This window comes from Cinclus cinclus, chromosome 8 (assembly GCF_963662255.1).
Source record: "Cinclus cinclus chromosome 8, bCinCin1.1, whole genome shotgun sequence".
NCBI classification, from domain to species: domain Eukaryota; kingdom Metazoa; phylum Chordata; class Aves; order Passeriformes; family Cinclidae; genus Cinclus; species Cinclus cinclus.
The window spans coordinates 16,358,603-16,381,268 of record NC_085053.1 but is presented as its reverse complement, the minus strand read 5'-3'; the positions used below and the strand labels follow the sequence as shown (position 1 = coordinate 16,381,268).

Below are 22,666 nucleotides of genomic sequence, written 5' to 3'. Positions count from 1 at the left end.
TTAGGTCAATTCATTGGAATTTTTTAGCTTGTCCTTTCTTAATTTAAAATTCACTTATTTATAGACCTTAAGCAGTTACCAAGGGGTGGGTTGTTTAATATACCTGTAAATCTTTATGTTTCTAATGTGTGAACAAATGCTGAATGCTGACACAGACTATTTCCTCTTGGCAATGAACATTCCAGAAAACAATATGCCTAGAAATATGTTAATTGATAAATATTCTAATGCTTTTATAAAGGAACAGATCTACTTTATTGATTTATTTAAATTTTTTTGAGGGAATTCAGGAAGGACCATGAGGTGTAGGTGTGGACAAGTACTATTGCAGATAGAACAAACATGGTATTTTGAAATCTTCTCATGACAGGCAAAGTTTTAGGGTACAAGAGCATTACTGGCCTGAGAACATCAACACTAAACAATGCATTTGAAAATTTTAAATCCTCAAAATTTTTATCTTTTCTGTGAAGATGGATTAAGAGTTTTCTTCTTGAGCACAACCACGGAGAAAAGGCAGAAACTATGACAGTATTAGAACACTGCTTCTAAGATGTTCTCACATTAATAATTGATGAAATAAATGCAATAATCCAGGACACAAACAGGCACTTTAAACAATTCCAGAAAAAGAATGAACTCTGGAAGGAAGAAGCTCTTGAAACACCTCAGCAATGGCACATGCCATTCAGATTCCTTGCAGTGAAGTGTGATCTCTCTCTAGCAATACCTCAATTTCCATGAGTTATTCAGCAGCCAGCTCCCTGGGAAGTTACTCCAGATAAAAAATTCATTATTCTTCCATAAGTGAAAGGCCAGGAGATTAATGTTTCCTTTCCAGCTGCAATGTAGTTTTCAGCAGAGACTATTCAAAACAAAACAGCCCTTGGTATTAAAACTTCTTCTAAGGAAATGCAGTCTTAATTTCCATCAGCAAGAAGCCTAGCAGCTGGTAGGATACAAATTATTTTTTAAATCTTGCTACAGATGTGGTCTTTTGCCAGCAAAGCACTTTAGAATCCACTTCATTTAATCAAAAGAATTGTGGCATCAGCAAAACCTGAACCTATCTTAACAGAAATGGGCTTTAATCTTGCTGTGGAAGTGTTGCTTTTTTTAAGTGAACACTTAAATATAAAACTAACATATTTAGTGCTCTCAATTATCTGCATGATGTTTAACTTCAAAAAATTGCAGAGATGACCAATTGCTACTATACTGGGGCATGTCTCAGTGCCCCAGAGATGAGCACTCTGCCAAAGATTTTGCTTTTCTTTTGTTTTTCTGTGTGGCTGCTAATATGGAAGCAGAATATCAGAAATATTGAGACATAATGAAACCTTGCACTCCATTTCCATGGGGAATTCTCTCACATTTGCAGAATCCCACTTCAAACTGTTTTCACATGACATTTGCCAGCATCACTGACCACCCATCTTCATGCCCTTGGCTGTCCTCAGGGGACCAGGACAAACACTGGTGGAAGGGCACTGTGGAGGGAGAATGTCTCCAGGGACTGCAGCAGTCCCTTCAGTCACCAGGTTTCCCTTCTCCAGTAGGAGTTCATTCAATCACGGGTTGCAATTAATTTCAATGAGAATTCAGAATAAATTTTCAGAACCAAGACTGAAATGATGTAGCTACTGAACTTCAACAAGACACCTTACTGGAGATTAATTACTAATTATTATAATCAAATCACAAAAGGAAGGTATCTGCAAAAATACTACAATTCCCCAGTAAGTGCTTATTATTCAGGAAAGGACTAGATGAAGATTCCATGCAAAGGCATGTAGAGAGTATAAGCAATTCTACAACAAGAGCAGTTCCTCAGATAGATGCCAGAACATGCAATTAATTCAGCTTTGAAATTATATTTATTTCTCTATTTCCTACAAATACTCTGCATGCTAGTTATTTGATGCAATATTGAAACAGACAGTTATATTATGACTGCACACCTGGCATTGTTTGCAAAAACTCAAAAAATCATGTGATAGTGCATATGAAACATGCACTAAAAAGTTTTTGCTAAATGAACACCTCAAAGCAGCCACTGATTTCACTTACAAAGTGCGTGCATTTTTACTCTTGACTATTATTTGAATGTGTCCTTTTCTTTTGTAAAGCTACTGCCTTGAGCATGAAACACACCAGGTAAGTCCCATACAAGTACCTTCCTGAAGGAATAAGCTAATGACTTCAGATCAAAATACTGCACAGATGAAAAAGGTTTCATTGAAGATAATGACTAATTCTCTCTGTTTCTGATGAAATCTATTTATAACACTCTGAAGACACATCTGAAGGGAACTATCGCCCTCATTTTGAGGGGATAATTAAATGCAATTCCTAGAGCAAAATTTAACTATAAAGTATTCTGAATACATGTGGAAGCCTGTTAAAGGCTTGTCTAATTTCATTCACATTAACAATAAGCACTGCATACTTCATTGTACACAGTAAACTGAGACACCGGGGGTCAAAACAGTCAGATCAGCATTTTCCAGATGTCATTCTAATAAAACAAAGCTCTACAGAAATTTTCTATTTTGGGGGTTCATTTTCAGATGCATGACAAAGCAGCACAATGTGTCAAGTGATGAAGAATACACTCCATATAGAGTTCACTGAGTATATCCAGTGAGCAGCAGACATCCAGGCACGCAGCAGACCCTGGCTCTGGAGAAACATACCCAGAAGAGAATTTGGCTTGACCCTGCTGGACTCCTGCACTGAAAAAAATCACTTGGCAGCCAACCCTTGTCCAGCCACCCAGAGAGTGAGAGCTCTGTGCCTCCTTCTGCCTCTCCTGCCATGAGCACTGCAGGTCTCCAAGTGACCCTGGCTATAGGGGGTTGGCTTATCTCAATTCTGACCTGGTGCACCCTGGCTGCACGGCTGTGGAGGAAAGATTTAGGAAGCAATTCCCTGGTGATCTGCATTTAAAACCACAAAACCCTGTGATGATGATGAGAGTCTGCCTGCCCTGCTCCCACCACTGTGTGCAGAGAGAGTTTACAGACTTCAGCTGCTGCAGTGCCAGAGTTACAGCAGCCCACATGGGAAGAAAAACAGGGATAGAACTACTTATTCTTTATTTTTGGAAATGAAACACTCAAATATGTAACTGGAAAGATCAAAAGATCCCCAGTTTCTTATTTCACATGTACCTAAAACAAATGGGGACAGGACATATTTATAAATCCCACTGTCTTAAATTTTGAACGAAGGAGAAATAGCTGGAAGTAGAGTCTGAGAGGTGCCTGCCACTGGGCAGACACAGCCTTATTCCTTCTGCTCACAGCAAGGTCCAACAAATCCCAATATAGGTTTGGTTTTGGAGTTTTTTAAAATAAAATCTCTTGTAGAAGGCACATGGCATGGATTGTCACATCTATACCAAATTCAAAGTACTCTCCTTGTAAGACACTAATTCATCACATTCTTCTATTTCTAGAAAAATCAAGGAAAGATTTAGTATATGATATAAAACATTTTTTCTACACGGGGTCACAGGAAGTCTGACCATTCAGATAATAAAACAGGAGCAAGGAAAGCAGCCCTGTCTGACCTGCTAGCTACCTGGTTTTGGAAGAAGAGACATGATCAGACATATGACAGCAGGCTTTTCCTACGGAAAAATCTACATTATTTGCTCATACTTCATATATTCAGTCGGGTCTAAATAACTTCTGGCAATAACAACTAGCTTATTTTTATAAGACAGTGTAACAGGAGGGCAACATACACTTCAGTTTTAAGCTGCTTATTTTAAATTCCTTTTATTATAGAACTTCTAGTATCTTCAATTTGTAAAAAATCCAAGCATGCTGCTACCCTACATCCCTTTTGTTGCTATTTTGCCATATGGTGACCATATTTTTATGTAGTTAAAAGTTGGGAAAATCTCTTTTACTTTATTTGGACCTGTCTTGCATGGCTGAATTTAAGAGATACATTGATTTACATGTAGTTTTAAACCTGCCATTTTGTGACAATTACTCAAAAAGAAGTACCTGGTCACTCAAGTTTTAATTACCTAGCATCATGTACTTTATTTGCCTTCTAATGATGAAGCAATTCTGCCCTCCTGAACAAGGGGAAATGGTGAGCTTTTCAGACAGAGATTCCCATCCATACCTGCCCTGAGGGTAAGCAGCACAGAACAATGGTCTTTTCTCCAGACACAAAAGAGGAGCATGTCTGTGCTGGAATAGGAACAATGAAGGACTACCAGCAGAGGCAGCAGGACACAGGCCTGGAGACAACAATTTGGGATTAAACTGCTTCAGGTGTCCCTTGCTGGAAGCTGTGCAAAGACACCATGCAAGGAACTCTTTTGTTAACAACGAAGAGGCTTGAAAAATCTAAAATTCTGAGCCACAGAGGGTGGCAGATGTGGACAACTTGCACAGGCTTTGTGTCTTCTGCACACCCTCTGACTAAACCAGAGAGGTTTATTCTTCTGACAAGACCAGCTTGTATTGCTACAATTCTACTTTCCAGTGAGTTTTCTCTCAGCAAGGGCTTTTGCCTAATAGGAAATTAGGAACATAAAGCCTTGCTTTGAGGAGATAAACTCATGTAAGGGCAGAAAAAAGATCATTGCTAGGATATCACTTCCATTCATTGTATTTTTTTTAAAAGAAAAGCCCCGAACAAAGAAATGCCACCACAAACCACACAAAACCCAAAATGCATTCATTGCAAGAGGCTGATTAGAAAGAACAATCCAAAATTTCTGCTTTCATCTCTCCAGAAAATACATGTGTCTGTGTATAAACATGTCTTTCTGATACAGACCACAGGATTTTTCCTTAAAGCCTGTGGTATAAATGCAAAAAAGCACCAAAATGGGACAATTTGGAGACTGACAGTTTCTGTGTAGACTTCCTTAGCACTAAGGAGTTCTTTGGAAACTTCACTTCTAGATTCAGCAGCTTGGCAATGCTCCCCAGGTAACTGGTGTTTATTCTTTGTGTTTCTTGTAAATGATAAGTATGCAACCAGGCCTGGAAAATCACATTTATAAACAACTTTCAATATTTACAAAGGGAAGTGTTCCTGACAAATCACTTGAGTCTCACTCCAGGTGTATCCCATAACAACAGGATTCAAGAGACAGCAAATCCTAATCACATAAGCAAATGAAGAACTACTTTGTATTCAAAGACCCTGTACATAAATATTTTGCAGAAAAAAATTATGAGCTGGGATCTTCATCTAGTTTATGAAGGAGAAAGAATTCATCAAATATGACAGAATAAAAAGATTTTCCTAATTCAATTAAGAACACACTCTTGCTTCTTTTAGGAAGCAAACCCATTTACCTCTTCTTTCCATAATTTAGAACTGGCATGCAATTTACTGCTATCAAGCAATTTCTTACCTCAGGTCCCTGAGGACCTAATGGTCCATGGGGTCCAGGTTCTCCAATTTTCCCCTTGAAAAAAATCCAAACAGTTAAGATTTCTGATAATTTCTTTATAACAACAGATGGTTATGAAGATTTTAAAAGCATGTAACAACAAAAAGGCCAACAGATTACTTTTTCACTAAATAGGAAATTTATACCTGCCTCACTGTGGACACTATTAAAATTTGACACATATACTGATCATTGTAATAAAGTGTCCAGTCTTAGGATTTGACTTGCTCACTAACACCAGTCATTAGAAAGAAAAGCCTTATTTCTTAGACCTTATTCTTTGTGCATTTTGAATTAGGTCACTCCTAAAGGATTACAAGCACTCTGAATGTAACAATTACAGAGAAGTGTCAAATACCAACAGTAATATAAAATATCAAGTGATATACTGAGAGCAAAATTTGATGTGCAAACTTACTGGGGGTCCTGGTTTTCCTCTGATCCCTGGGGGTCCTGGTAAACCAAGAGAACCCTGAAAAAAGAATACTATTAAATACACATGAAAATCAACTGTTGTGTTATGTTGGAAGCAATAAATTGCTATATTTTGACATCTGAAACAGGCTTCAAAAGAATTCCGCAGGTTGAAAACTATCTCCTAACATTCAACTTGCATCAAATGGGTTCTCACAGGATGTGCTATTTCAGTGAGTTCTGATGTACCAGCCAAACAGGAAAGAAGATCTTTATTTATCTCAGTTTGATGATGTGACTAAGCATGCCAGACCGTGTGCTGCTGCTAACCACAGCAGGTCCAGGTGAGGTGCAGATGAACTTCAAGGGTCAAGGGAAAAATACCTTTTATACCAGTTCCTTAGAAAGACTGAGATCACACTATAATCCTTGTTGGATGCATCTCTATACACACAGCTGCCAGAATTCCTCCTGTGCCCTTTACTTGTCTTTGTTGACACTTTCCACAACTGAGTTTTAATTAGCACAGAATCTATTAAAAATACATTATTTAAGTGATATCCAGAAAGTTTTCTTACTGCATTCTACTTCTATGCAACCGACCTGGTGCATTTTAAGAGACTCATAAGCCTGATAAAGTTGCTGAAATTTGATAATTTTGTAAAACAATGCAATTATAACATACCTTGTCTCCGGGGTACCCTTGATCTCCTGGCTCTCCTGCAAGGCCATTTTCACCCTAAACAACATATAATTTTATATGGACTTATGTAAGTGGCTTAAAAAGGCATAGTTTACAGAAATAGAGAGTGAGAAAGATTAATTCAATATTCACAGTTTAAAATTAACACAGATCTTTGACAATGTAAGGTGTTGCACTGAAATACCTCTTCCAGGAAAAACCATAGACACAGGCCTGGATATTATTATGTTCAATAGTCAGTGTTCTGTTCAGAAAAATATTTGTCTAAACTTTTGTCAGACTCAGATCATGAGTCTGACAATTTTAAAAAATAAAAGTCAGAAGACAAAAAAAAAACCACACACAAAAAAGGGAAGGCTTTGCCAAGTACATTATGCTCAAGTTTTAATGAAGGGAGCCTGAAAGAACTGTACATCTCCAAGATAATGAAAACATTTAAATCACCTTATCACCTTTCATTCCAGGCTGCCCCATACTCCCTGGGAAACCCTGTCAAAATAAAGAAAACATAAATCCAATGTTTGACTATAATTTGGAAAGCAGCATAGGCACCTGGCTGTGGGATGATTAAATACCATACCGTGGGCCCTGGAATTCCTGATGGTCCACTCGGTCCTGCTGGCCCGATGTCTCCCTATCAAACAGCAAGAAAAGTCACTGCATTTGGTGAAAGACTTAACTTAAAGACTCCTAATAGAATGCACCATTTTTCTGCACCACAGAGAGAAACCAAAATATTTTTTAGGTTAATTTCTTAGGGGGGAAAAAAAGGTGTGGGTATCATACGTCAATTCCCAACATCATCGGCAGAAACATGAGAAAAAACTTGCCTCTTCTCCAGTAGATTAAAAATTCAAGAGATGATCACAGTGCATTAGGCAATGCAAATTAAGGAAACATCCTTTTGTACTGCAGATGCACATTCAGTGGCCATTGCTGCTGTCCTTAGGGTTACATAACAGCACTTCCTTGTAGGCATCAAATTTGGCTTAAAGAAATTATTCTATGATGAGTAAGGCAATTAAAAGGGGCCTTTTATATTTTACTCAATTTATCATCTATCAGTGACTCGTATGAGTTAAAAGAAAAAGAAAAAAAAAAGAAAGAGATGTGACTCTACATACCAAGTGTGCAGAATCAAACCTATGCTCCAATGGGCATGCTAACCTTTTCTTTTCTAATGTACCTTCAGAGTCCTTACTACAACTCTTCTTTCTGGGATTTATTTAGGCAGTTTTACGACAGGGAAAAAAAAGTGAATCACAAAAATTAAGAATCTTTAAAGATCAGCACAGGAACAGCAATAGTATTAATGAAAAAGCATGAGCCTGGGGGGAAAACAATCCCAAAAAGGCAATGTTATCTCTCTATGGCTATGAAAGAATTTAACATCACATATGAAGAAAGAAATCTTTTGCCACTTGCTGAGAGTGATATGGAAAAGATGACATGGACATCTGTGTATTTCCAGGTGAGCACACACTGTTCTCTGGAGACTTCCAGCAATGCTAGAAACCACATTCTTCTGCAGCCATCATGAGACTTATGGCTCAGTGAAGATAAAGCTAGACCAACCACTTAGTGTCTTAATGGTGCTTAATAGAGCTCCCAACAAAATTTCCACTCTACATGGCTTCAGCTTTCCATGACTGCTTCAATGATATATTCTGTCATGCTAGCAGATCAAGTAAATGGTTTATGTTGCTATCTCTGAGTTCCACTACATACTCTGATTCAGCAAGGCATTTATGTATTAATGATACTGAATGTTTAAATCCACATTTATGGTAACAATAGCATTGATTGGAAAATCACAGAGGGATACTGAGCTGGGAAATTTAGCTTACAACAGCAACAGGAAGAAATTCCAAAACAGATTTACAACATTCAGGTTCATTAAACACCTGTCACAGTCTCCAAATACATTGAGTGACTTAATTAACAGCAATGAACTAAAACTGCACAAAAATAAAACTGAAAGTGTTGAATTAGTCTATCAGGTTTTTTAATCATTCTCCACCTACAATAGCCTTGCTATATGTTAACATAGGTTTATCACTGTGGATAAAATTTGCTGATCAATAAAACCTGCAGCTAGAAAAAGTACCTTTTCCAACATTTCTATGTGACAAGTGAAACTGAAACCAAATTGCTTTTTCCTGGCAAAAAGACAAAATATCAGAAAAGAAAAACTAATGTTTTCCTAGTATTAAGTGGGTTTTTTAAAAGAAAAAAAAATAAATAAAAAAGAAAAACTAATTTGGGTGTTTAGCAGCAAATTTTCTGAAACTCGTCATCTTATTAAAACTCATGGCCTTGCTAAGTCTGGAAAGACTGACTGCTCAGCCAGCCAAAACTCTCAACTTGGCAACAGTTTTGTATATAGAAAAAAAAAAATCATGGATGGAAGGAATTACTGGACTCAGCTTGCTGATGCTGCTCATTTTGCCATTGTTCTCATGAACAAAGGCAAAAATATAACTAACTCTTGACACTGCACACAGCTGGGCTGTACAAGCTACTTGAATTGATGCTCTTAGTTTCTGCCAGAAAAAGATATTTAATCTCATGTTGAATATTGCATCTTGTAGTAGTATGATGTGTTGTGGTTGACTAAGTATTTTAGAGCAAACACTGAGGACTGCAGCTCTTTACTCAGTTTTGGATGACCATTAGCATCTGCCTGGACAAGAGAAAGCAGAGGCCAGGGAGCAGAGAGCCATTTGGAGAGAAACAGGGCTGCACCAGCCAGGCTGTACCTGGGGATGCTGGGGTTGCCTGGTACTCCCCCAGGGCCTTGGTGAAATTCTGCTACAGACTGAAGAATGCAATGGTCCTGCATAAAAAAACTCTGAAACAAAGCCCAGCTCTTGCAATTCTCTGAATGTGAAAGAGGAAACCAATGCGATGTTGATGGAACCGTGTGAGAGTCCCACATGTAAACAAGAGGAGGCCACTCAAATGAAGCTCACACTCTAAACAATTGCTAATTTCATACTGTTCAAAATCTAAACACGTCACCAACTGTTTTGTTTTCCCAAGAAATATATCTCATTTTGTTTATATTCCATCTATGTATGTATAAGTGGCAAAAACTATAGACTGGTTATTGAAAATTATTTCTCCATTTCAAAAAAACTATTGAAAAATCTCTCTGTAAGTGACTACAACTCAGCAAGAAGGAAAATGCTCTGATCCTACAAACATTTATGCTCATGAGCTCTAGATAGGCCTAAACTGCTAAGTTTTAGTAAAAATAATCAGTAATAGCACCTTTCTGGAAGTGACACACAATAGGCTTTTTCAAAAACCTCAGGTACATTTGTACAATTATCAAAGTCTTTGAGATTAAAAAACAGTCAAGAGAAAAACAAGCCACAGGTCTAAGAAAATTCTCAAGAGTGAAAGTTCCAGCCTCAAGAGTGTGCCAATTGGCCTGTGTCAGCTGACAAGAACACAGAAAATCCTGTTTGCATGAGGAAGGCTGGAAGATACAGAGCTTTCTTGACCAAGCTTTTGTTTTCACTATAGCAATGCCATAACAATCCTAATCAGGCAGCAAGGGATGACTTGCAGGAGTTCCTTGTGTTTTTTTGTTATGAACACACAATTAGAAAGAGCAACAGTTGAACTCAACTGTTGTGCTTCAAAGGAAAAGTAAGATGACCATCAGTGTAAAGTACAAACTTATCAAGAATGTTTCAGATCTGCAGATATCAAAAAAAAAAAAAAAAAACCACAAAGAGACAGTCATGGCTTTCAAGTGTAAACACTTGTTATTTCTCCCTTGTTAAGAACACAGGGCTGTGTAGCCAGACATGACTGAGACAACATCAAGGTTAAGAGATCCTCTGAGTAAATACATGAATTTAAAAAACAAGCAAGCGAGACTACTCAGAATGAAAGTCTTTCCCACCTTCTGTAGGACTCTCAGAGCTTTTCCAGCACAACTGATAGATACAACTACTGTGTGCAATTCCAAAGTGAGCACCACAGCCTTATTCTACACATATTTTAAAATTTAATATGATATTGTAAACATGATAAAGTAATTTTTCTTAGAAATTAATTCTGCTTTGAATTTGGTAGCCATATTCAGGAACCAACAAGGACTGTTGTCATTACAATGTCTGAGACTATTGCACCTTTCACACTGGCTTTAGTGCTATAAGCTAGCAAACTTGGTAATTTCAAATAAAAAACCCAAACACCCTGGATGAGAAACAAGTGTACAGATCCACCGCAAGTACAGAAATGTTCCATGCTGGCAACACGATAGCAGTTCTGTACATTGATATTATTTAAAATCATGGCTATCTAAAACAAAAGGCCATTTAAGTCCTTGAATTTTCATAATTGTTTATTATTTCACAAACACACAAGAAAAATGCTCTAATGCAGCAATATCAAAGTAAGTAATAAAAGTATACTCACTCTTAGTCCTGGAAATCCAGGAGGACCAACACCACCAACAATTCCCTTTAAAGAAAGTTAATCTTAGATTATCTGAATTTTACCATTAAAAACTATCCCAGTGATAAAATAAAAGTGATCTAAAAAGCAAGTCAGTTTTGATTTTTACAGAGTTTCCAAAGAGTGACAGCTGATCACTGTACAGAGAAATATGCTTAGTAAAATCCCTGGATTGTGGAATTAGATCACCAGATATTTGCGTCATGGGAATGTTTCTGCTATTAATGTAGGAATATGAGGGTGTTTTTTTTTTTTACTATGATACTTCAAGTGGAAGGAAGAAAAAACAATTTTTTGAGGGTGAGAAAAAATTTTATTAAGATTCCTTTGAAAAATAAGAGCACCATCTCAGTTCGTAGAAAGACCTCTGCAAATTAAAGGCTACACTCTCTTTATGAAAAAATATTTTTTGATACAAACTATGATATTTGTACTTCATACAGAAATTAAAAATTCAGTATTACTCCACTACTGCCTCTGCTACAGTTTAACTCAGAAAAGGCCAAAACACTGCCAAAAACTGCTAAGCTAAGTCTCTTTGCCCCATGTGAAACAGGTATCGTAGCCCTCCAGGTGACCATGGCTGATGCAAGCTGTCCCCACACCTGGGACCTGCTACTCAGAGGATAACACACACAGGCACCACTGCAGCCTGTTGGCACCCACAGGGAAGGGGAAGTTTTACACAAGCAAATCTCAGCTCCTTCTCAAAGTGTCCATCTGGACATGGCTGCTGCACGTGGCACAGGGGACACCTTGGTGCTCTCCTCCCTCCTCAGGTGCCTACACACCTCCTCCAACCTGCTCTTAACTATCCACAGGGGAAGCTGAATGCCCCAGCAGGGTCCTGCAAGGCAGACTGACATCCTCAAAGAAATGAGAGGGTGTTGTGGAAATGAAGGATGGCACCAGTCAGTTAAGCAGAAGAAATTTGGCACGGAGACAAATGCCATTAATGTCAAGTCAGCATACGGGAAGAAATGTCTTCCTTTCCCAAGCTGCTGCTGCCACAGCGTCCCAGGCAGCCCCAGGTCTGCAGTGCCAGCTCGCAGAGAGGCTCTGTAGAAGTGCCATGAGCTCTGCAGCCCCTGCAGCTGCAGCACTGGCCCCTTGCCTGACAGGGGCTGCTGCCTGTCACAGGAGGCAGGGAGAGCAGCAGCTGTCCTGGCACATTAGATGGAACTTGTTTGCAAATGCTTGCAGTAGAACAGGCTTCTTTGTAACGTGCAAGTCTGTAATTTCAGATCCAAGCTTTCTGAGCTTGTTTCTATTCAAGTACTGTTCTGCAGATCTGGTGGAAAGACAATGTCTGCTTTATCAGGAATGGAGGGAGATTGGGAGTATGAGAAGGGGAAGGCAGAACTCACCTTTTAATATAATTTGAAAAGCAGTTGGTGACACTCAAACCCTGGGTGGGTTTTCAAGATGCAAACCATACTGATATCACCTGACATGCCAGTAAGGGAAGCTTTGCCTTAGGGACCAGAAATGCAAAATAATTCTTTTCCTGTGCTCCAAAATGTTGACACCAAACATTGAGAACCTACCAGCAAAATTCATGTAAGCATTCTGAAACAAGTTTCTAAGATGGGTATCAAGGCAGGCCTTCAAAAAATAAAGAAACTCTGTCTAGTTGGTGACTCTCTTCCATATCAGAAAAATCTTTAGACACAAACTGATAGGGGTGTCCAAAGGAGTATCCAACAATACAAGATGATTTAAATCAGCTGCTCTTTTACCCAGCACTTATTGCTGTTCTCTTCTCTTGCCCAAAGCCTTTCACTCTTTTCTGACACCAAAGGAAACCCGAGTTTGGAGTCTGCAGCCAGAGTTTCCCTAGAAATAGAGCAAGAGAGCAAAGCTCCTTTGAGGGCAGCGTGTGAAGTGACGTGCCTGTGCCACAGGCTGAACTCCACACTGCAAGGGCTCACACTGCCAGGACAACGCTCTTACCACACTGGTTACAATGCACTAAGTGACATGCTGGCATCATCGTGCTCAGGAGCAGTTCAAAGGATGAAATCAGCTATCAAATGCACAAATACACAAAAAGCTGGGGTTTTACATGAAGGCAGAATCCTATTTTGTTAAGGTGATCTTAGAATAATGGTTTAAATAAACAACACAACGTCATATCTAATGCAATTTTTGAAGATGCATTCATCAGCAATGCAATGAGGACAGTGAGAGATCTGATTCTCAAGGCAGTCAGCACATGCAACAGTGGAAAATGTATTCTCCCAGCAGCTTTCTGAATATTTTCTTTGTCTTTTTTACCTTATTATAGTAGTTTCCTAGCAACTTCCATAGGAAAGTTAACAGTCCAGAATTTTCCTGTGGCCTTCAAGATATTTCTTTTGAGGCAAAAATCTCCTTTCATTTTGGAGGGGAGTTAATATTGAGTTTTATTAATTTTATCATGTTAACCAACACACAATTCAATACTTACAGGACTTCCATCTGGACCAGGGGGGCCTCTATTTCCAAAGTCACCTGGAAAACCCTAAAGAAGAATAGAAAATACCTGTTCTTCATTATTCAAGACATGAACGGTGGTCTGAACACTGAATCCCTATAGGTTTGGGGAATGAAGACATCATAAATAGATACAGGGAGAGTCATGGAGGAATGGGAAAAGCAGAAAGTTTCAGCTACACAGTTCAAATGAACAGAAGAGTGGTATTTTTTGTCTCCTAAAGTCACAAACCCAAAATGATACAACTATACACAATGGAAACACATGGAAAAAGCTGACAACTGAATAACTTTAAGAGCAATATTAAACAAGTATTACCTGAATTGTTTTCTTGAAGCCTGTTTTCCTTTTATTTTTGACTAATTTTTTTTCCTGTTAGCTTCAACATCCACTAAAACATCTATCCTTCTTTCCTTAATTCATCCCCAAATATTAATGGTTGGCATCTCAGTATGAAATCTTATATTTATTAGAAATCAAAATTTTCATCTTTCTAATGTGAGCATTTGCCTTAGTCTGCATCTAGACACTGAAACAATAACTCAAGACACAGTAAAGTCTCATGTATTTTATGAGAGTTTTGACTTCAGAGATTAGATTATCAGAACAGGAAAGAAATCTGATTTGCCAAGTCAAGCATAGAAGCTTAAAATAGAATTTCCACTTCTTGCTTCAGAAAGAAAATGGAATGGAATTCCCCCACTTTACTGGCTCTAATCTTCCTTCCTTCTTTCCTGTTCGGGTTTTGAAAATTGTTTTACTTCTTTCAAATGTTGCCCACTGCAGAAGCATATAAGTTGCTGAGGAAAAGTGATCTGATTTTTTTTTTTTTGGGGGGGGGGGGGGGGGGCACAAATGGAAGGGTGGTGTGAGGGGTTTTCAGATTAATTTTTATCAGTTTAGTACTGTTAGGCAGATGCCAGTATTTTACTGAGAGAGCCATATGTAGCTAACGAGAAACTCATGCTGTTAGTTTGAAGCTGTACCATGAAATATTTTCATGATTGCTATGTATTCACTGTATGAAATTAGAAGGGAGGTAGTGCAGATCTACTGAGAAGTCAAAATATTTTTTTAATCACAGTATAAGGACCACATAAGAGTTTAGCAGAAAATTCACAAAATACTAAGCTGGAAAGGGATTGTACCTGGAAAAATCCAAGCTATGGCACACAAACCAAAGAGACTTTTCTTGGAACTGAAAAATGTTATTAGAGTACTGAGATAACAGAAAGATGCACTGACCTTAAGAAATCAGCCACAAAGAACCTGAGTATTGCTAATCCATCTCCATGGGAAAAAGGAGCAAATTCTATCCTTACAATAAATTTTATGTGAAATGCCCTTCTTTGTCTTTTAAATGTTTCAATATCTTTTTACCACTCCATGAGTATCAGGAACAGTACTTTGAGGCATTAACCTTTCACCTCTGTAAGACTGTGTTCAAACCTGCTGCAGGTCAAAGGTACAATTCATTTGGCCTTTTTAAGCTACTTTATTTGCAGGGCATCCACACAGCTGCCCAGCTCAGGGCTTGCTACAGCAGTGTTTTCCTTAATGGAATGGGGGATGTACATCATCATCCAATAGTATTTGAACAGTAGTCAGGAAGACAATGTACAACTGCATCGAGGAGATGGAAAAATCATAAATCAAAGTAGTTTAAGCACTGCTTAAGCCATATTTGGCTTCAGTAACAAGCCAAACTTCTATAAAAATGAAGGCAATATTTTATGAATAAATATATATGCATGCACACTGTCAAAATGCACTGAAACAACTGAATAGCTACTGATTCTCATCATCATGCATGATAATGTGAATAACCTGAGACAGCCTTCTGTAGCATCTTTTGGGTTGATTTTAGGTAGAGATTTTTTTCTGCTTTCTCCTGTTAATTCAGAAAAGCTTAACACAGGAATTTCTCTCACAACAATGAATTTTTTGTTCAGCATCTGATCATAGAACTCACAAATAAGAATGTATAGCCATAACTGTAAGATCTGACAATACAGATCTTCATATTTTTGCCACCTTATTTAAAAAGTAGAGGTTCTTAGGCAATGGTCAATAAAGCAGATTTAATTGATTCTCCAAGTTGTACACCACTGGTCATTTTTTTCCCCAGCTCTGAAAATGTAGTGCAAAATTTTACATATGCAGAATGGATATTTGAGAGTGGCTATGTTGTTAAAAGCTATCAGCTAAGAGGATGAAGCCAAAGATTAATTTATGACCCTTTCCTAAACAGCATAATTTGGTTGTACTGCCTATCATTGGTAGATGTTGAAAGAGGCAGAATTGTCATAACACACACATATATTATTTTGAACCTCACAAATGAGACCTCAAAGGGGAAATGAAGGATGCAATGGGACAGTTTTACCAACCACACTGAACTACAAATGATACAGCACAATCCCAGCATAGCAAGAGTTAGAAAAGTGACAGATCACATATAGTCATTGTAATGACAGTCTCAACAGCGTGTCTTTGAACTGATACTGAAAAAAAATCTTAGTAGAAAAATGAAAGCAAAATGAACAGTCACAAGAGTATAAAACTGGAAGAAATATAATAATACTACTGTGCAACAACTGTTTTAAATCAATATTATCATTTAAGATTATTATTAAGCACACAAAGGATGATTATTCATAACTTTAATATATAACAGAACCTGAACTGTTTCTACAGTTACAATGGACTTGATTACTGAATTCTTGGTAAAATTTACAAGGTCTTTTCTGACACATTGACAACTGGTTTTAACTAATCACAGACAGAAGAAAACTATGTAAAAATCTTCCCCCAAATAAAAGCAAAATTCATCATGCTAACAGGACAGAAAATGCATAAAAATAATGCAGAACTAGCCAAATTTCATATTATGATAGTACAACAGAAAGTGATTAAGCACATATACTACTTCCATGAAATATTTTCTTAAAATTATATTGAATGCAAAACAAATATAAAATTTTCAAAAATTCTCACTCTATAGATTCAGGCAATTGAATATTTTGTTCCATTTCAAATATGCCAGAAATGTTACAAATATGAACTGTTCAATAAACCTACTAAATAGCAGAATTTTGTTGACTATAAATGTTTACAATCCCTTGTATAATCCACTTCTTCTATACTTTAAAATTGCTTTCCAAAAATGAGATTATACTTGGGATTTGATTTCTTTCAAAAATATCTCTGCCAGTCAGATAGGGTTTTATTTTCTCAAGTATTATTAGGGACAGTTTTGTCCAAAATAACAAGTTGCACCCTAGAACAAAAGGTGAGGACCCTGACTTCAGGCACTGTAGAATTCCCATGCCAAATTTCTTTTAGTGACAGTGTCCTGCCCCAAAGCATTGTTAACTCCAGGGCACTACGCCAAAAATCTTTGTCATTACAGCAATCATTGTTGTGGGGGTTAAAATAACACATCTTCTCTAAGCCTGTGATCCAGCAAAGTACTTCAAGCCAGGTTCCCATGTGATTGCTCTCCTGGCTGGTCTCCACATTAGTAGCCTTTAGTCAAATAAGTACTTTATAGATTATAGCAAGGTATTGGAATGAACCTTGGGATGGTGCAAATTCCAAAGAAATCTGTACTGAATGAAAGTAATCAGACATGCTGCAGAGGTGCTTTTGGTGCTCTGTCAGCTACGTGGATCCTCTCTGAACAGATTTATACAAATACGAGTCCTTCCAGAGCAGTCTGGCAGTGACAGAAGCACTGCTCTTACTGCAAGTGGAATATAAGTGCTTACCACAGCACACACAGCACCAACACACTGCTATGGTTTGGGACAAATACCACACAAACCACTACGCTGGCAGGAAGAAGCCTCAGTGAAACCTGCCACACAGACTGACACAGAAGGCAAAACTGTTTCAGTGTACTCTGCTGTCACCTCCATTTCCTATTTCACACTGAACATGAGCCTTTGATTCCCATCCAGGTTCTCCTCCTTTTTAAATGCTGCATGTGACTCACTGGCACAAGACACTGTCAGCTTCTGCAAGGGATTTATGGCACAGAGCCCTTCTTGCCCAAAAGCAGATGCAAAAGGTAGCATTTCATCCAAATTATATGCAAACTACAATATGATCTCATGGCAGCTTCAGAAAGAGCAGTCTGCAGACTTACTGTAACTTTGCTTGCCTTTCTTTGTATCAAAGCAATTCTTGTAGGCTAGTGACTTTTTTTTGGCAGGTGTTAGATCACACAGAAAACAAAATACAATTAAACAGAATCCTCTACAGCTTTCACAGAATACATCAAGGGACAAATGATGAAAATCATACTACTGGTGGACAAATATATTCAACGTGGTAGATGAAAATCATGTGAATTGCTGAGCACAACTGTCTGCACAGCTGGAGAACCCTATGGTGCTTTCCCATCTCAAACCACAAGAAAGTTAAAACTGGAAACTCCTGGATAGCTTCAAAGACCTAAAATAATATGGTTGCAGCAGAAAACAAAACATTTGGCATTGAAGACACACCACAGGAAATATGTAAACCTTGATAATGTATACTTGGCAGACTTCTGTTTATTCTCAGCTGTAGAAATATATGTGAAGTAGAGAAGAGCTTTAATTTACTACAGTCCAGAAATATCAGACACTGGAAGATGCTGATTCTCATCCAAACCAACACCAGACTTATGAAGCTTGCATCATATCTGCACCTTATGCTAACACTAATTTTATGGAATACATTTCTAACCCTGCTCATAGCTGGTATCAGTAATCACCGTGAGCTTTGTGGCACGTGAGTCCTCCACACTTCAAAACATCAAGTACTTACAACCTGCACAGAACCTGCAGTTCTGGAAAGTACTCATTGAAAGCAATAGAAAGTCATCTATGGACAAAAACAAAACCAACATTTATCAGTGATTAAAGCTACTGAGTTAATTCCAGGTGGAATTACATTGGCAGCAGGAATTGTAACAAGTATTAGAATCTTTACCTGTCTCCCTTTAGGACCTCTTTTTCCACAGAGGCCTGGGATACCCTGAGAAAGAAATAACCCATTATAAGTATATTTTCTTTTCTTCAATACCTAAATTCAAGTAATTAAAACTTCATTTGATTGGAAAAAACAGAGTGTGAGAAGCACCATTAAAAAAAATAAAAAGGGTTTGAGCAAACTATCATAGAGCCAATGTCTCAGAGCAGAAAGACAAGCTTTGCTTGTCTTTATTGTGACAATATCAGAACTGTGAAAAAGGGCTTTGCCAAGCTTCCATCACAGCACATGTCCTTACAGCCTTTGTGCTCAAGTGAACTAAGGAAAAGCTCAAGCACAGTGATAGAGATTAATACATTCATGGCTGGTTCTACTGCAAATACCATCCAACAAGAGACAAATATTAACTATTGTCGAAAATAAATTGCTCAAATGAAAAATATTCATTCACACTTTGCTGAAGAAAAAAAAAATGACCCTAATCCTTGCAGCTGTAAATTACAATAAAATAATACCTTACAGCTGCTCCTCATTTTACTTTAGCACCAAGTCATTTCATTGACTAGACTAATTGGGTATGACCTATTAATCTTATTTTCTTCAAATCAGTTTTGCTTTTAACCAAAAAACATACAAATGAATTATTGAACCTTGTATTTTTTCCCCCAGTCTAACATATAATGCATTACCACACAAACATCAACATTTCATTAATGTTCCATTAGGCCTACCCTTTCTCCTTCAGGTCCTGGCTGTCCTGCCACACCTGGAGGTCCAATGAAACCCTAAAAGTGTAAGAACAATGCTTGATTTCAAGGCTGCTTGTCTCTCAGAATTGGCCAGCTATGGGCTCATGACACAGCAATTATATTCAGGCTCATTTGAAATTAGCAGTGAAGCTCTAAAAATTTAGATGTGACTAGGATTTACTCTCCAACCAACAGAAAAACAATTTCCTCTTATAAGGATACAGAATGAGTTAATAAAGAAGCATTAAGAAAGTGTTCTAGTTAGACAAGGTTGCATCAGATGTATTATTTATTAGAATAGATGAAATCAGCAACTTTTTTTCTGAAGTTAACCTTATTCATTAATTCCATCAGAAAAGAAGTTCTCATCTTGAACAATACTGCATGATCCCTGCTACATGTAAGAGTGCTTACAAAAAAAGTTTATCTTAATATAAGCAGAATCTTTTTCTCTATTTCTTTTTTATCTATATCAGTCACAACATATTTCTCTCCCACCATACCTCAGTTGTATGGAGAAATGGATTCTGCACTACTAGATTCAAACTGATTGGAACAAAAATATTAAATTAGTTACTAGAATAGAAGTCTTTGTTTTCCTATATCTCCAATTGTAATGATTTAATTTCTTGGGGGTTGATTTTTTTTTAATTATGGAGGATGGTGGCTTCCTTGTCATCCAGACCTAATGAGAGTAAGGAAAAACAAAGACACATTCACTTTCTCCAGTTACTTAAAACAGCTGAGAAGCAGAGCACAGTTTGATTACAGGAATATTTTAAACCTAAAGCTCCAAAGATACTTCATATCCTGTTGCTATACACCTCCATGGTACAGGACTATGTGTCAAGAGGGCTGTGTCATCATTTTTACTGGAAGTTAGTTTAGAATTCATACACAAGATTTAGCCTTAAGGTGTTTTTCCCTAAAATTACTCACACATTGGCCATTTTAACTTTGTGTAAACAGAGAAGCAGTTCTCTTTTAGGAAAGGGACTGGGATCACTTATGTCTTGTTTATTGAAGGGAGAACAAGTCAAAATGCAGATGAGAATCTGAACAAAAATAAACTGCAGAAACATAAAAGAAACAATCCCTGAGGGTGCAATATCTGTTGGCACTTGATCCTGCAAAGCTAATTTTTACCATCACTGTAATCAAAACTGACATTAAAAAAAAAAAGCAAAAAGCAAAAAAAAAATCCAAAACCCCCAGACATGTTTAAGAAGCTGCTGCAGGTAAAGGCTTCTAGTAACTACACTAAAAAAAAAAAAACAAGACAAAAGCAACTCTTCCAACACACTAAGATTATATTAATAGACACTTGAGAACAAAATAGACTGCTGAGCAACCTGAACATGAGCTGAGGGCCTGAAAACACCCAGCAAAAGCCTCCCTCAAATCCTAGATACAGCCAGAAACACACGAGTTTCTGGAAACCTGTGCCTACTCCTGGATGGTGAGAGCCACTCTGAAGAAATGCTTGTCCATGCACAAGCATGTGCAGGCATGCTCATGTGTCTATTTAAAGAAAACAAAATTGCATAGCAGCCACCCCAAAATAATCAAATCAAAACAAAAACCAACAAACCCACAACCCTCAAAAAAACCCAAACCACCAAGAAACAAAGAAAGAGCACCATAAAACACACACAAAAAGCCAAACCAGCCACAAATAAAAATCAGTCTATTTTTCTTCCAAGAATAACCAAAACTTGAATGTGTGGAGCATTAAGAACCTTCAGTCCCTGGGATACATATAACTATGACTGAATCAGTCTAAAATCTCAAGATCCCTTTTGTGGTTTTTATGTGACAAGACGGTTTCCCTTTATCTACTTCTGTAGCTGTTGCAGATGTCAAATACGTCTGTCTCCCTTCTTGACAACCTCCATTATGGAAATAATGCTTCAGGCCTGAGACATCCTCTCAGCCCTCCTCACTCCCCCAGCATCACTTTCTTCTCTCCCCTGCATGCAAGGGAGAGGAAGGGCAACAAAGCAAAACTGCTCCTTGCTGCTCTCCATGGGAAAAGATAAACCCTTGCACATACTTTGACAGAAACTCTGTGTTTTCTCATTTGCAGGTTCTATAAAGGCAGAGTGGTTCTTCAGGCATACAACTGGCACAGCTGAATTAAATTCCTCACCCCCTTTCTTACCTACTGTATGGGTAAAACTAGACATGTGTATCAAAATGCTTAAGATGCTTACTTACTCTTACTCCTTTAGGACCTGGGTTACCTTCTGGTCCAGCTAGACCCTGTTACAAAAATACAGGAGTTGCAATTAATTTTAAACAACCAGATATGCTCTATGTAAAAGAACTGCAATAGCACTTGTTAACTGTAAACTGGCAACATATTCTTGAAGTTTTTCAGATTGAGAAGGTGTCATCAAGTAGTCTCCTGGGACCATGTTCATATCCCCTGGGTCTCCCACTAATGCAGGGCAGAAGCACACATCATGGCTGAAACTTCCATTACATTAAAATTATTTCTTCTGGGACAAACTTTTTTCCCAGGCATTAGTGCCATAATTTCACAGGATTTTTTACAAGCTTTTGTATTTGTACACATTTCAATTATGTTCAGGGTAATGTCAGAATTGCATACGTGGTCCAAATGCCCTAAATATTTTACATGATTCAACACAAAAAACGTTACCACCCCCTACTCTATAAAATATTGTAATGAAATTTTAAAATAGATACCCATTACAAACTTAATCCAACAAAATCTTGAAGTATTAGTCAAATTCACCCTTTAAGGAGACACAAAACCACAAAGCCAATTGTTGCCAATTTGGCTCATATACTGTTACACGAGGAAAACGCTGAGTATTTCTACTTTATATCTTATTTCTATTACTGCACCGGAGAATCTGTTATATAAATATTGATTTACATATAAAGTAAGTACTTGTGTTTTTAAAAAAGCTGCTTTCTGGCTTTATTGGTTCTCCTAAAATATCCCAATGGGAAAAAAAACCCACTAAACTTTTAATGTTCCCCTTCCCTAAAGGACTGAAGAAATAGTTTCAGCAGTGAAATAAACAAATTGGTGAAAAATCAGGAAGAACAGGCAGTTTCCTACTGCTTCTGGACTTGAAATACAAAGAAGATAAACCACATAGAACCACATGAGGTTTATGAAGTATTTAGTATGAGGTTTGTGAAGTAAAGTATTCAGACATTCAGTACTTTGGTAACACCATTTATATATTCCAGAAAGGAACAGCATTACTGCATCTAACACATCAAAGTTCAAAAGCCATGAGACTCAACAGTCCCTCCAGGCCATTACCAGACAAAGAAGTTTGTTTCCAAGAAAAATGACAGGGTGTAAATAAAGACATTTTCACTATTAGTAGTTTCAAATGAGTTAGATATGGTACTTTGAAAAAGAATAAATGAAAAAAACAAAAAATAAAATGCAAAGA

At 37.6% G+C, this 22,666-nt stretch overlaps 1 protein-coding gene across 1 annotated transcript in view; it reads right to left on the bottom strand.

The window, feature by feature from the left end:
* Window positions 1–22,666, bottom strand: part of COL24A1 (collagen type XXIV alpha 1 chain) — a 123,520-nt gene that overhangs the window by 66,604 nt on the left and 34,250 nt on the right. The window contains exons 10-19 of the mRNA XM_062497419.1: window positions 21,444–21,488; window positions 19,209–19,262; window positions 18,478–18,522; window positions 13,471–13,524; window positions 10,983–11,027; window positions 7,129–7,182; window positions 6,993–7,037; window positions 6,531–6,584; window positions 5,850–5,903; window positions 5,393–5,446 (exon numbers count right to left, since the gene is read on the bottom strand). Coding sequence (XP_062353403.1) covers window positions 5,393–5,446; window positions 5,850–5,903; window positions 6,531–6,584; window positions 6,993–7,037; window positions 7,129–7,182; window positions 10,983–11,027; window positions 13,471–13,524; window positions 18,478–18,522; window positions 19,209–19,262; window positions 21,444–21,488 — 504 coding nt within the window. The remainder of the gene's footprint in view (window positions 1–5,392; window positions 5,447–5,849; window positions 5,904–6,530; window positions 6,585–6,992; window positions 7,038–7,128; window positions 7,183–10,982; window positions 11,028–13,470; window positions 13,525–18,477; window positions 18,523–19,208; window positions 19,263–21,443; window positions 21,489–22,666) is intronic.